The 15,315-nt window shown below is 41.9% G+C and overlaps 1 protein-coding gene and 1 long non-coding RNA gene across 2 annotated transcripts; both read right to left on the reverse strand.

The window, feature by feature from the left end:
• Positions 1-1,420: 1,420 nt before the first annotated feature.
• On the reverse strand, positions 1,421-10,627 carry LOC141786137 (uncharacterized). The gene is made up of 5 exons (XR_012597632.1): positions 10,449-10,627; positions 10,096-10,151; positions 8,382-8,435; positions 7,644-7,697; positions 1,421-1,605 (listed from the first exon to the last, which is right to left on the reverse strand). It is a non-coding gene; the product is annotated as an uncharacterized LOC141786137 (long non-coding RNA).
• A 742-nt stretch (positions 10,628-11,369) lies between these two features.
• timmdc1 (translocase of inner mitochondrial membrane domain containing 1) lies at positions 11,370-15,248 on the reverse strand. Its single transcript, XM_074664731.1, has 8 exons — positions 15,047-15,248; positions 13,792-14,141; positions 13,234-13,399; positions 13,053-13,141; positions 12,883-12,950; positions 12,716-12,794; positions 11,790-11,900; positions 11,370-11,697 (listed from the first exon to the last, which is right to left on the reverse strand). Exons 2-8 carry the CDS (start codon positions 14,118-14,120, stop codon positions 11,559-11,561), a joined length of 981 nt encoding a protein of 326 aa, XP_074520832.1. The 5' UTR covers positions 14,121-14,141; positions 15,047-15,248; the 3' UTR covers positions 11,370-11,558.
• Between the last annotated feature and the right edge of the window lie 67 nt (positions 15,249-15,315).

The raw sequence follows: 15,315 nt of genomic DNA on the forward strand, positions 1-15,315 counted from the left end.
CGTTGTCTCGTAGCCCCGGTGTCCGCTCCCTCAGCTGCTGGGTGTTTGTCCCCTCGCTTTTTCGAAGACGCTCCGTAAAGTGAGCAAGTGGGCTTAGCGCCAAGTGTTGCGGTGGTCCCGGTGTGTCCGCTCCCAGAAAGCAACACTTGTCGCGGGGGTAGTGTCCCTCCCGCACAGAGCGCAGAGAGCAGAGAGCTAAGCCAGTGTCGGTCCGGTTGTCCGTTTGGTCTTCGAAGAAGCCCCGGAAGGGGACAAGCAAGGCAGTGGGCTCAGTGTTGCCGTCGTCCCGGTGTGTCCGCTCCCAGAAAGCAACACCTGTCGCGGGTCGTGTCCCTCCCGCACAGAGCGCAGAGAGCAAAGCCAATGTCGCTCCGGTTGTCCGATTGCTCTCCAAAGAAGTCCCAGCGGTGGAAGTGTTGCGTTGGTCTCGGTGTCCGCTCCCAGGAAGCAACACTCGCAGCGGGTTTTGTCCCTCCCGCCCCGCCCAGCACCGCACGGAGAGCCGATGGGTTGGCTAGTAGGTCCGGTTGTCCGCTCGCTCTCGGGCGCTCTTGAGCCCAGTGTTGCCCAGCAGTTTTGAAGTGTCGTAGCCTCGGGGGGCCCGCTTCCTTGCTGGGGATCTCGTTATCCCCCTAGAGACCTCCCAGCAAGGCGGGTTTTTCCCGGCCGCTCTTCGAAGAACCTCCAGTGGGTGTTAGTCGTTTTTCCCGACGTGTCGCGGTGCGTGCGTGGAGCACGCGCCCAGTCGGTGTTGCAGAGTGTTGAACTGTGTTCTGTGTGTTTGTTTTTCAGGATGTGAGATGCTGCAATGTTGATGTTATGTGTTTGACTTTTTCAATAAAGATGTTTGAACTGAATGCTACCTGTGTTTGTGGTGATTGTCAAAGATGTGTTAGTATTGTGGATAGGTGAGGGACTTAGACCAAAAGCACAGTAAGGTGTTTGTGGAAAAAAAAAAATTTGTTGAAAGACTTAGGTTGTAGAAAATGTTTGTAGTAATTTAGAGTGTGGTGGTGCATAGAGTTTTTGTAGTCACACTTGGTGTTAGCCAAAAATATATTTTTTTTGAGCATTTTCGAAGTGCGAGCGAGGCCCCAAAAAATCTCAAAATTTTGCCTAAGTATTTTTAGGGGTCGGACTTACCCCCTGAGAAAAAATTTTTTGGTCGCGTCACTGGGGGGCGGGGCTATGGTACAGGTGGGGGGCCCATTGTTTGGGATACATACTACCTTAATAGGTACACATTTATTTATGCTAATTGGTGTGGTTTTTTTTTTTTCTCTCCCCAGGGCTACAATCCTAAACAAATCATTTCTTTCCAAAAAAAAATACAAGTACTGATATTTAACTCAGTCTCTTTATTTCATCAGACACAAAAATAAATACCAGACAGCATCTGCACAATATAAGACTCACAAGAGCTACCTTAAGGACTTCTTTTTTTTTTCTCTGGGGGGGGTGACCTGCACAGACACAAAGATAAATACTATTGCTTCAACACTTTATTATCTGGGACATCAGGTCTCAGGTCACATGCTGCATCCTCCACTTGGCTCCAACCTCGGCCGCTCCTCCTCCTCTGGCACGCCATCCATCTGCTGATGTCTGAGGACGACAAAAATACGTTACCATCATTAAGCTTCACCTCTTCATTGGCCTCTACACACCATGCACAAAGACATGGGAAGAGACAACAAACACAACACATTTGTCATCTTAGAAAAATCTTCAATACTTAAATGTAAATATTAAATGTCATACGTAAATGCTACATATAAATCAAAATGTTACATCTATAACTCTCAGACACTACTAAATATTTAGCTAACATGCACATTGAAACTCCCGGTAACAGGAAGTACCAAAATAAAAGCTCACACAGCTACCATTGTGGTGTTCGACACCTTATCATGCAGTGTCAGAAACAAACGGTTGCCGGCACAGCTGATAGACAGAATCCCATCTATTTAATTGTGGTGTATTAGCGGAATGAATTAAAAACATATGTCTCGCACAAAGTGTCGAGGGACACTGGTATGGCTGAGAGCATAGGAAGGCCTGTTCTGGCAGCCACTTACGGCGTCAGCTACATGGCCTGCTGCACAGAAACTCGCCTCGCATTAGCTCAAGCATGTTGTTTATGTCACTGCAGGCTGCCAGAAACTCTCTTATTTCATTGGCACTTTAGCCAATGGCCCAACTAAGGTCGTCTACAGTAAGTTTGTCATGCTTGAGCTAACGCGAGGCGACTTGGTAACACTCTTCCTATGCTCTCAGCCATACCAGTCTCCCTCCACATTTTGTGCGACACATACGTTTTTAATTCATTCCGCTAATACACCACAATTAAATAGATGGGATTCTGTCTATCAGCTGTGCTGGCAGCCGTTTGTTTCTGACAATGCATGATAACATGTCGAACACCACAATGGTAGCTCCGTGAGCTTTTATTTTGGTACTTCCTGTTAACGGCAGTTTCAATGTGCATGTTAGCTAAATATTTAGTTACGTCCGACAAATTTACATTTAACATTTACATTTACATTTAACATTTAGATTGAAGATTTAGATTTACATTTAACATTTACATTTAACATTTAGATTTACATTTAACATTAAGATTTACATTTAACATTTAGATTTAAGATTTACATTTAACATTTACATTTAACATTTACATTTAACATTAACATTTACATTTAACATTTACATTTACATTTAACGCTTAGATTTATATTTAGCATTTACGTATGACATTTTATATTTACATTTTACTATTTAAGATTTTTCTTAGATCACAAATATCGTTCTCAATGTCCTAAAAGGTCACTAGAAAAAATCACACCCACTTTTTTTGCACATGGTTTGTAGCTAAAGTTGACAAAATGTTGCTGTTTTTTTTTTTTTTGCATGTGCTGCTTTACAAACGCCGCCCCATACTTAAAGCCCGGCCCTTTCTACCATCTACAACAATCAATTAATGTCTTCCAATTCCTGAATGTTTGGAATTCCACCTCAACACTTCACCACACACTAACACTAAACCACTTTGGATTTATCCCTTCTCTTTTGGTTGTTTGCTGTTGCTTATGGCGTCACACACACTGCTTTAGGGGATGACCACTAATATATACTGTTAACAGTTCTCCACTAATTGTAATACATTAAATGACAGTGTTGAATACCCATCTACATGCATACATATATATACATAGGTATATGTATGTACATATATAGACACAGACACAAAGACAGAGAGACACAGACAGACAGATAATGACAACGACACAGAGAGACACCGAGAGACACACAGACACAGACACACAAAGACAGAGAGAGACAGACAAAGACAGACAAACAGACACAGACAGGGACAAAGACACCAGGACACAGACAGACAGACAGATAGACACAGACAGACAACGACAGAGAGAGACACAACTACAACACATTCAGCTCCCTTTACTTCTCATGCCACAGTTGTTACCACATTACTTCACAAATCACTTCTTTTGCTGCATAAAAATTGAGTTCGTGCTGCTTTCACCAGGAATGTAAGACTGTTCAATTACTTTTCTGTTTGCTTTTACATGACTCATTTCAAATGGCCATCAAGAGCTTCCACAGTTATGTGCACAAAAGCATCAGAGCCATAACAACAAACTTTTGAATGGGCCATCCAATTAAAAAAATAAAATAAAGGCCAATGCCAATATGCCCCAAAAAGCCAAATATAAGCCCCAACACTACATACATCTGCTAGATATACTACTATTAGTAGCACCAAAGGATCTACAGGTACTGACACTTCTCAAAAACACACCAGACAACAACATACACACTAAAATGTCACATTCTAATTTCCTACATAGCTCAACACACTTTAACCCCGACAGGAAACAAGAGTCATGCTTCTCTAATGCACATCACACTTCAACTCCAAATGATTACTATTGGATTACTCACACTTTACCATTACATGTTCAAATACACTGGGATGCCCCATATTGCTTGCTAATCATGCTCCAGTCAAAGCCTACACAAGAGGTAAAATAAGACATTTACATAACTCCTTACTACATCTTATTAGACTCTCAATTGGAAACAAATATTAAGGATTTAACACATCAAATGCTTCACATCCACAATCGCTCAAAGGACATGGAAATAATACTAGTAAAATTACAACACCATGAACTAACTGCTACATTTCATCTACTTTGACATGACACAATCACTCATATTACCATCAACCACACAAAGCAGGGAAACACCAAACATGGAGAATAAAACACATTCAGACTGACACGGCTATCACCTTTAACACAACTCAAGGTGGAACCAACCTCTACTAACTTAACCAGCTCACACTTCCAACCCTGACTGAGGAAACTACCTAGAGTCTGGACAGAAAAAGTACACATTGAAATATCAATAGAGGCTCTGAAGGGCATCACTAAAAGTGGAAACACACTCAGGCCTGAAGGCTTACCTACAAAAATATATATACACTGTTTTCAGGAACGCTGTTACCACACCTTCTGAATGCGTTTACTGAATCCTATGAAACAAGACTGTTACCTCAAACCTTACAGTCTGCACTGACTACTCTTCTGCTGAAGCCAAGGACATCTCCCACATCACTGACGTTGTGTGACACCAACATCTAATGTAAGGTTAAGGCCACAAGGACACACACAGTTACTCCACATCTGATCAAAAATCACCAACATGGGTTTCTACTAGGTACACGGGCATTTCAGAACGCACATACACTGATGAATGTATTACTTCTCCAACACAACACTCAAGGGCACGCCACTCTGTCTATAAACATCAAAAAGTGTTCACACACATTCCACATTTAGGTATGTTTAGCTACAGCTACAATCCTACATCTACCACCCCTCAACGCCATGACAGGAGTGACTGAGCACCGTTTACCTCTAATTGATGATTACATTGTTTTGTCCTTGTCAATCCACTCTACATTTACTGAATCAAGATCAAACATTAAAAGATAAAACATAAAACATTACTGTCACTCCAAACCCCCCCAAAAACAATTCACCTTCCAAAAACACACTTTTGACCATAAACTTCTAGTCAGTACGTTCATATGTTCACACATCAAAACCACATTACAACTTTCACACATTTAACTCTAAGTACTACATCACCAACATGCTCAGCGTGCTCTCATTAACTTTCACACACAATTCACATTCTAACATCTACAGCTGCATACTAATGTTGAAAAATGGGAAAAGGCATGTCTCCAGGCTCAAACTGAATCCACAAACACGAAATGCACATCACTACAATATAAGTTGCTACTCAGGACAAACACTACACCTGTCAAAATGCACGTGCCAAAAAATACACATAACCGAGAGGAATATTCTCGACCACATCTCTGCACCCACAGGTGTTGCTGTTCCCACAAAAGCTGAATTATCTCCACTACACATTGACAAACCACAAGCTCATTCATTCATGTCTCGTAAACACTCGACCAATAACACCTTCCAGATGTGAAGACTTTGACATACCAAACACTAAACTTTGGATTAATTAAATGTCCCACACTCTGCCATTAGAAAAACTAACACACACTGTACAGGGAAAACCTGAACAGCTTAATAATGCAATGACATCCCTGACAAGTACATCATTTACAATATATTCTTCTTTTCTCTACCTGTTTAGACAGCTACTTTTTTGATTTCATCTATTTTTTCTAATAGCAAACACAAAAACTACACCATTTTTCCCCCCCTTGTTGTTTATCTATATGTTCATGTATCTATTCATTCACTTTTTCATTTTAGGTATTACTGTTTACATACCCTCATTGCTTATAAATATTATCGTTCTTACCATTATATTAATAATATTACTCTATATATATATACTATATACTCTACTATAATGCATAGTCAGTGTATAAATGCATGTTTAGCCATCCATGTAAAGATCTCTGCTACAGACAACAATTACTACAAATGACAGAGACAACCCACAACCACTTTCCTTTACATTTCACCTCCAACATTCACGACTAACCTCTACTTTACTCCAGGAATTTTACTTTTAGCTGCTCTTCTGTGCACTACAATAATGTTCAGTTATATTTAATTTTTACTGCTTCTTGTTGTTTTACAAACAACCGTGTTACACTCTAGTTTGATTTCAGGTCAGCCTGTTACTCCTGTAATTCCAATACAAACAAAGAAAACACAAAACATGGGGATTGAACAGTGGCCTCTAAATAAAACATGCCCCCCTGCATAACTCTGCACCCGGCTCAGAGCACCCGAGCAACATGGATTTAAGCTTAACAGTTAGTGGATTCCAGGAAGTTACAGAATAAGACAGGACTCAGCTTTTCCCCCCAGGTACAAATCAAACAACTCCACAAAACTGGGGATGTTCGGAGAAAAACTCATGGAGATCTCTCCACTATCTACATCTACAAATGATCACAGCGTTATTTTTGAATTACATCGCTCAGAATCTGCCAGACAACCTCAAAGGGTCCAAGCTTTGGAAATGTTTCACTCATAAATCTTTATCAAACTCTTGCAAAGTGACAAATACTCAACAAACTATTGACACAAAGGGGTCTGGATGTCGACTGATAAGACGTCTAATTAAGATTCATCTCTTTAAGCTGCTGATACAAACCTTGAGGATTATGTCCATCAAGGTGCTGGGGGTCAAAGATGCAAAAATTGTATTAAAATCACATTCTACTTTCTGCTGTTTGCTTACTGAACTGTTACATCACCCTGCACACACACACACAGAGGCAGCGCCTGCTGCCAAGAACACACATTCACCTTATTTTTCCTCTAAAACAAACCACCCTACCCCACACAGAAAGAATCAAATATACAATACAATCACTTCATCCCCCAGGCCTACTCTTTCTTTCTTTACTTACATTCACACACTCACTCAACCCCATGAACCACTCAAACTACAAACATAGACAAAAAAAACCTGCCTTCCCAGCTTTCAGCTCACACCTCAAAAACTACATAGATTTCATCAACAACTGACCAATGCTATAAGGACAACACACACCGTAGCACAGCTACCTCACAGGACTGATGAAACTCCAAAGGAGAAGGACACAAAACAAAAAAAAACAGCAAACACAAATGGAAAGCTACTGACTGTTTCATTCTTCGGAAAACTTCTGCCTTGTTATTAAACATTGACCATGTACTCCCCTTCTATTTATTTATTTGTGAATTGATGTTTAAGCTTCAGAAATTACTTTTTACCTTTTCTTATTATCTGTAAGCAAAACTTAAAGTCATGTATTTTGGTTTGGGTGTGTGTTTACAACAAATAACTCAATCAGTTAATACATCAATAATTTAGTCTGCACATCTGTACCACTCATAACTATTTTTGAAAATATCCAATTACAAAAGCCATCCCAATTACTTAAACACCCCCTCATTATTTCCCCCTTCTTTATTCATGTCACTTCATGTTAGCTCGTTAACACAAACCAAAAACAGTTCATGAGTCACTTCTTTATTCACTTTGAAGAAAACACCACGACACCCTACAACCTTTATTTATTCAGTCTGCAACACTTCACACACTTCAAATAACATACTTCTCACCTGTAGGGGTCGCTCTGCAGACATGTTTCAGCTCACACCGTCCAGCGCAGACATCTGCAAAACAAACAACTGTGAGGAATCATGGAGGAAAAACAAACAATATAAATAAAGTACCCTACTGACTGTTTCATTGCTTGGAGATGCTGTCTTCTGCCTTACTACAAGTGTACCATGTACCCCCCTTCAAATTATTCATTAGTGAATCAATGTTGCATCTTTACTTATTACTTTTTGGTCTCTTCTCTTAGTGTCTGTGTGTAAGATTTAACTTTCCTTACTTATGTTGATATGTGTATCAAGGTTATCAAACTTTGGAATTTGTCATTACAGTTTCTTTTAGTTACTTTTAACATTGTTTCTCCATTACAGTTGACTTTTAAAGACTTTTAGAGTGGCCACTCTAGTTTCTCCTTTGTTTTGATTTTTGCAACAAGGCTTAGTTTTTGTTCACTTTCCATTTAGTTTTAGTTTTTCTCATACCTTATTTGTCAGGTGCAGGATTCAAAAAGGTCAAAGTAAATATTTTGTAATACCGTTTATTTTACACTCCAACATAGAGCTCACTGCTCAGTCAATGCTGATACTGAACTGTTGGCTGCTGCCTTAAACACAAGAAAATAAGAACTTCTCTTTCCACGTCATCTCATGATAGCTTTCTTTATTAAATTACTTATTATCAGTCTTCACTTCATTTTACACTCAAGTCACCATTCACACTTCAAATAATTGCTCACTCACCTGTAGGGGTCGCTCTGTAGACATGTTTCAGCTCACACCGTCCAGCGCAGACATCTGCAAAACATACAACACAGTCAGCACACTTCTTTGATCCAAAGTTAATCTGGACTCAATTGATTACATCAATTCGGAGCTACGGAGCTAAAATGACAATATTTCACCAACACAAACTGATAACAATTAATCACACCATTGAAATGTAAACCAACAGGTGTATCTCTTACAGCTGGCAAAACACTTTGGTCTCACACTGATTTAAGTCTGTTCATTAAATGACCTGGAAGCTACAAAAATACAAACAAATTCACCCCAGACACACACACACACACATCCGGCAACTTACACAAAACCTTCACACACTTCAACTGTTTGAATACTCACGTGTAGGAGTTGCTCTGTAGACGTGTTTCAGCTCACACCGTCCAGCGCAGGCATCTGCAAAACATACAACACACAACTGTGAGGAATAATGCAGGAAAAAAAGCCACAAACAACAACAGTGCATTTCATTTATCATCTCTAAATCACTTTGACATGTGATCAATGCTGGATGCATTGAATGCACCTCTTCCTTTCCGTTTCTGCTCTAAATATACATCCCATCACTTTAAATGGATAAATATTAGCATTTTAGCTCAATAGCTTCCCAGGCATGTGATCACCTGACTCATAATTGTTACTAGTTACATCACTCAAACATTTCAACTCTCCAAATTAAAGCAACAAACATTATATCATATTGACAAACATTACCATTTCAGATTCCATGCATTTATCTATTCACGAAAAATCTGTTCAGGTTTATGAGATACGTCTCTTCTTTTAGATTTGACACCTCAAAACACTTTCCATCAATTTGAATCTATGGATACTAGCATTATACGTCATTAGCTTCCAGTTCAACACAACATCAGTTTGCAATCAAACAACTGTGCTGTCTGCTCTCAATAAAAAATACTGAATAATTTCCAACTGTTTTAAAGAGCAAAATTAGGATTTGAGCTAGCTAGCTTTGACGTCATATGATTAATTTACTCAAATCAACTTGGACTCAAATAACTGCTGTCTGCATGAGATATACCTAGTGTTTTCACATTTCAAATCTCCTTATAATTTCTGTCATTTTATAGAATTACATTTACAATTTCAGCTCACTAGCACTAAGGTCATATAAAGAATACACTCAAAATCATTTGGACATCAAGGTACCCAGGATTTAATTTAGTAGTCAATGTTTGCACTGAAGTATGCACATTGTTTGATTGCATTTGCGAATCCTTCATTAGTTTCTTTTTAAAACTTCAGAATTTCAGAGGAATTTTTATTGGGTCATGTCATTTTAAAAATCAAATTTACAGCCAGAACATGTTAATATGTACATCTGCTTTAAATGTCTCACATTTCTATTTGGAAAACCGGAAGTTGGTACACGCTGTAGCGGTCCGCTATGACTTTACTGTAAAGTCTGCTGTATAGGTGCACTGTACATGTTGGATGAGCTGGCTCTGAGTCAGACTGGGTTGTACAGGACAGTTTGCACACAGAGCAAATGTATGTCAAATATCAAACTTCAAACTAACTTCACCGCGGTGTCTGCTTCCACATTTACTGGAATGTTTGCAGCTCGTGCATACACACCCCCGTCTCCACGTGGCCACCAAACATTTTAACTTAGACCCTTTGTATACTCACTCAAAACAACATATTTACTCACCTTCAGGCGATTCATGGACAAACAGGTGCCAGAGCTTCCCTTTATCATCTTGGTGTCTATGGAAAACAAAAAACAAACGTGTTTCTTTCGCTAATTCACTCCCAGCTTAGTACTACAACAAACATGGCGGCCGCGCTTGAACTCATGCAAACACACACATTCTGCAGGTCAAACACCAACTCAGTACATGATTCTTCATGTAATAACATCATATATTCTTAATTCACTGCGCGTGTGAAACATATTTCTTCACGCCTTCGTTTTTAGCATCGTGTTTGGTAGCACGCCACGTGGACAACACACGTTTACAGGTAACCTTTGGATTCTCACGGCGAAAAAACATGTCGACTTACTTGTGGAGGATTCCTGAGGGAAATATGCACACCGACTTCTCTTGGTGATCAGAAAGACGCTACAAAAACATACATAAAGTACTTTGTTTGGCTAACTGTGTTAGCATGGCAGCTCCGCTAGCGGGCACATTCAAACTCTTCTTCGAATTGCGCAAGCGCAGACCACGCAGACAGACTACACCAACGGCGCTTCGCTGCCCTCTACCGGTTACTCCAGCTAACTGCTCAACTTTCATCACACAGACTACAACACTTTTCCATCACCACCCAGGTAGACTACTGTTTAATACAACCATTCCCATAAAATGAAAACGACATGAACAATGGATCATCAAAACATTTAAGACTTAACACACTTTTAGCAATCTGTGAACTACAACTTCTCTCCACTTGCACCCAACACACAATGACAAACAATACATTTCTCTTACAATCACCATTTCTAGTTTAGTCTTACTCGCTCCCCACGTCCTCAGGTTCATTTCTACTGGAACTAAACTTCCTCTCTGGTTTCCTCAAGCTGTCTCTCTGGGCCGTCCATCTGCATGTCAGCAGTGACTCTGGCACACTGGGCCACAGCTGGGCCTGTGTCACATCTTGTTTACACCAGGGACCAAGGCCATGTTTGACCTACTTACTGAAAGAGCCCAGAGGCTCACAATACCCACAGAGGGGAGAGAACAATCCTTTATAGACAGACATGCAATGATATCTGTCAGGAGGTGTCCAAACCACGGAGGGCAGACAGGTTTGGAAAGGGAAAGGACATTTACATTCAAAGCCCCAAAGCTGAATCTGGCGCCCTCTTGTGGTAAACGCAGTATACAGTGACACTGAACACCCCTTGAACTGGAATTGGAGATAATCAACATTGCATGAAAAAAAGACACATGACACAAACATGACTGGAACTTTCCATAATTTTAATCATAATTTCACACACACAATTAATTCTGCATCCATACTCATAAAGACCATTCATGAGGTCAAGTTTTGTGTTGCACAAAGGTCCAGTCTCTTTAGTCAGCTCCAAGCCATGTCTCGTCCCATTTATCCTCAAAACTGTGCGAGTCCCACCTTCAACGTCCAACACAAAACACGCAGCGACCGTCACTGTTTGCTTGACTCCTCGTTCGGTGGTAAACTCAGCAGCTCCTGGATCCGCTGCACATGCTCGCTGCTTTCCTTCACGTCAGAGCTCACTTTCAGATCTCCAATCAGCTCGTCTGTTAGCTGCAGCCGGGCCGCCCTGAGTGTGACAGGAGATGAAAGAGATTCAGGTGAGCAACAACATCTGGATTTTCACTCCTCTGCTTCCTCTATTTTGGATTCTTCTCTCACCATTCTGCAAGACGGAGCTCATACAGCTCCCTGCGCTCTCTTCTCCTTCGCTCTCTGGCTGTTTCTCCCGCCACAGACTGCATGCTGATGATCATGGCACCAGTAGGAACCCTGACAACAAACATCAGAAACACTTGATTGAAACTTGACAAGTCTGAGTATGCTTCTCCTAAAATAAGGTCCACTCTTGTGTAACACATACTCCAAAGCTTTTGCCTCCATTCACACACATTAGTGTCACGATTGTCTCAGCTGTCTGACGTTCGAGCCCTCCAAACCTTTCGCTCACACCTCCGCCACATGCACAGATAATCTAGAGCATGATGTGCTCTCGCTTTGATGCCCACTTTCATTTTTGTCCTCTCCGGCCCACAATGCACCTGGCTGCTTGCACACATCGCACGCTCCAGGTGGCCGCTCCCTCAAGCGGACAGTGAACAGGAAGAGGAGCTCTGGAGAGCCAGTGTGAACAGCCCCTCTGCTCTCTTTCACTATCAAACACCTCACACTCCATCTCCATTACACCATCACACTTGGCTCAGAGTGGCCACAGGAACAAGCACAAAGTGGGACACAGAGGGGGACGCGTGAGTCCAGATCAGACCACGCTACATGGAGATGAGAGGCTGGAATAACAGAGGTGGTAGAAATGCAGAGGGCAGCAGCTGCTCTCCTTGCTCTAGTGCCCAAAACACGGCCCTCTGCAGCACACATGAGTCCCTCTGGCAGCGTGAACGCAGTCAGGAGGAGAGGGGGGGGGTTCAGCTGTGCGGCAGAGGGTTGCTGGGAGGGGCACAGCTGGCTGCCAGAGTGCTTGCTGCACTGAATGAGCATGAATGAGCCGCAAAGAGTCATGTGTGACCACATTTATCTGCAGGATCTGAACACTTTAAAGGACAAAAACAGGAGCAGAGAGAGTAACTCACCCCAGAATCGCTCCGATGATCGTCCCCGCCACCGTCCCTCCAAGGCCGAGGGTCAGCCTGAACAGGCCTCCGGTCACAGCTGCACAAAGACATTTATCCTTTTTATTGCTCAACATTCAGAAAGTCTGATGAAATACAGGTACAAATTACAACTCCATGTCACTCACCTCCTGCTGCAGCGTAGTGGCTGAGGGCATATTTGTCCCTGTACACAGACAGTCCTGTGCTCACAGAGCTGCAGAGGAAGACGCAGATGAAGGAACAATGTTTAAGAGGATAATGATCACAGATTGAAACTTTCATGAATGAATCTTGTTGGTTTGAAATGTCTTCTCACTTGAACAAAGTGACAAAAACTGCCACTCTCCAGCTCCATCTCCACCCGTATCTGACGAAACCTCGGATGGCTGCGTTGTGAGCTGAGCGCTGGTTTAACACAGAGAACATTACAGTTCAGGTAAAAATATAGAGTTACACTTTCTTATTGGCCACATTTATTTCCTTTCCTATCCTCTTACCACTGCATCCACTCTGCCGGTGTACATTTCTGCCTGGCTGGACTCGATGTACCTCTGCCTGGCATGGCGAGCAGCCGGCAGGCCTCCGTAGATCAGGCCCGCGAGTGCAGCGACCACACTGCTCTTAAACACATTGATGAGCTCCTCAGAGTGCTTGTGTGTGGCACTGCAGAGACAAAGAAGAGCAAAACAAAAGACGGTCACTTTATCTCTGACGTTTACACACAGACACAAAACAATGTAAATAAAACTGAAAATAGTGCTTTTACATTCATAAATACTGTACTGTGATCTATTTAGGTGGCTCCCTCTTGTGGTCAAACAGTGGAACAACAAGCACTAATACATTTCAAGCTTCTTCACCCTGTCAAATATTATAATATAATATCATACTATAATATAACTGAGCTCTGTAAGAAGCAGGAGGGTTTGATCACTTTTCTCACAATCTCGGTGTATCTGCTGACTACTCCTCTGACTCATGCATGTTTTGGATCAAACATGACTGAAAGACTTCACATACTTGTGTTGAGTTTAACAGGAAGTAATGACACTAACTCTCTTTCAAAGAGGTCTTTGATGCGTTCCCATCCTGTGTCTGGGAACTCTGGCTTGCCCATGTTGCTTGGCATGGAGCTGGACGAAAGGATGGGTGCAGGAGCACCACTCATGGAGGAGGAGGAGGAGGAGGAGGAAGAAGGCATCTGTGCAGGCTGGGCAGCAGCCACATCAGCTGCGTGCACCCTGGGGAGCAGGAAGCAGAAGGACAGAGGCCTGGCGCTCCGGATGAGGCCCTGCAGACGGCCGGTGCTCAGGGCGCCCTGAGGGGCCGAATCTGCCAGTCGTCTCTGAGGGGCGAGGCCCGGTCTGGCCTGCTCTGGATGCATCACGCTTCAGCTGGCATGGGGCTGTGGTAGAGAGGCAGAAACACATGGCTGTGGGTTTGGATGCTGCACTCGCTTCCTCGACTTAAGCTCCGTCGTCAAAATAAACAGCCTAAAGGCGAGCAGAGTCCTGGCAGAGATGCAGAGGCTGTCCAGCTCAGCAGATGTTCAACCAGGCAGCCCAATCACAAACACACACACTGGGCACACTGGCACAGAAATCTGACTGGACACTAAGAGCGGCAAATATATAGCCTCCAATATGACTACTCTCCTTTAACTCTGGACATACCAACAAATGAATTAACACATATGATCTGGACATAAAATGATTAAGTATTAACTGTGAACAAACATCTTTTTCTACATTCCTCTGTGTTGCACATTTAATGAATTGATCCTATAACACTACACATAAGAAAGCGATAACACAACGCCACACTTAAACCAAATCTGCCTAATAGACATACCTACTACTATGTAATACTATATTTACCATAACATCTTCTACTAGTACTGCGTAATGCTACAGTTCGGGCAATTTGAAGGTGAAATCTTTATTTACAACACTGCATCCACACGGTACATTTTTTGTTTTGTTTTTCTATTCACTTTAAAATGACGTTGAAGTGTGTGCACCAAATCCAGTACAGAGAAAAATATATAATACAATGATAAATGGCTTGTTAATATGACAGGTCCGGTTGCGCATACGCACAAAAATAGCGACATAAGGGTTATTTAGTAAACGGACATGAAACTATATTTTTGCAAGTCAATAATTTTATTCTTTTTTACTGAATACATTTGATGTGATGCCATAAATTCACCTACAAAGGTAAACTGCTGTTTGTCCGATAATGGGACTCTTGTTGTTAGCACCTAGCTTGCAGCTAGCTTCTCATATCAGAGGGGTGAAAGCAGCTTACCCGGAAGTGGCGGTGAAGTCCTAGGCAGTAACCTTCTTCTGTGCAGCTTAAATGTCTCAGTTTATCTTCAAAACATTATTATATTTATGTTTATCACCACTGTCTTTCTGCAGCGTGATTCTTGACGGTGACTTTCCGACAGCACAGCGGCTTTCCAACCTTTCACCTCTGGAAGACGCGTACACACACAACTCTGATGTGAACAGCGCCGCATGTGGTGGGAGGACTGAACAATCAATTCAATTCGGATTCAATACGCTAAAACAGCA

Source organism: Halichoeres trimaculatus, unplaced genomic scaffold, assembly GCF_033239565.1.
Source record: "Halichoeres trimaculatus isolate MK-OKI-2021-1 unplaced genomic scaffold, fHalTri1.1 fHalTri1_scaffold_24, whole genome shotgun sequence".
Lineage (NCBI taxonomy): Eukaryota > Metazoa > Chordata > Actinopteri > Labriformes > Labridae > Halichoeres > Halichoeres trimaculatus.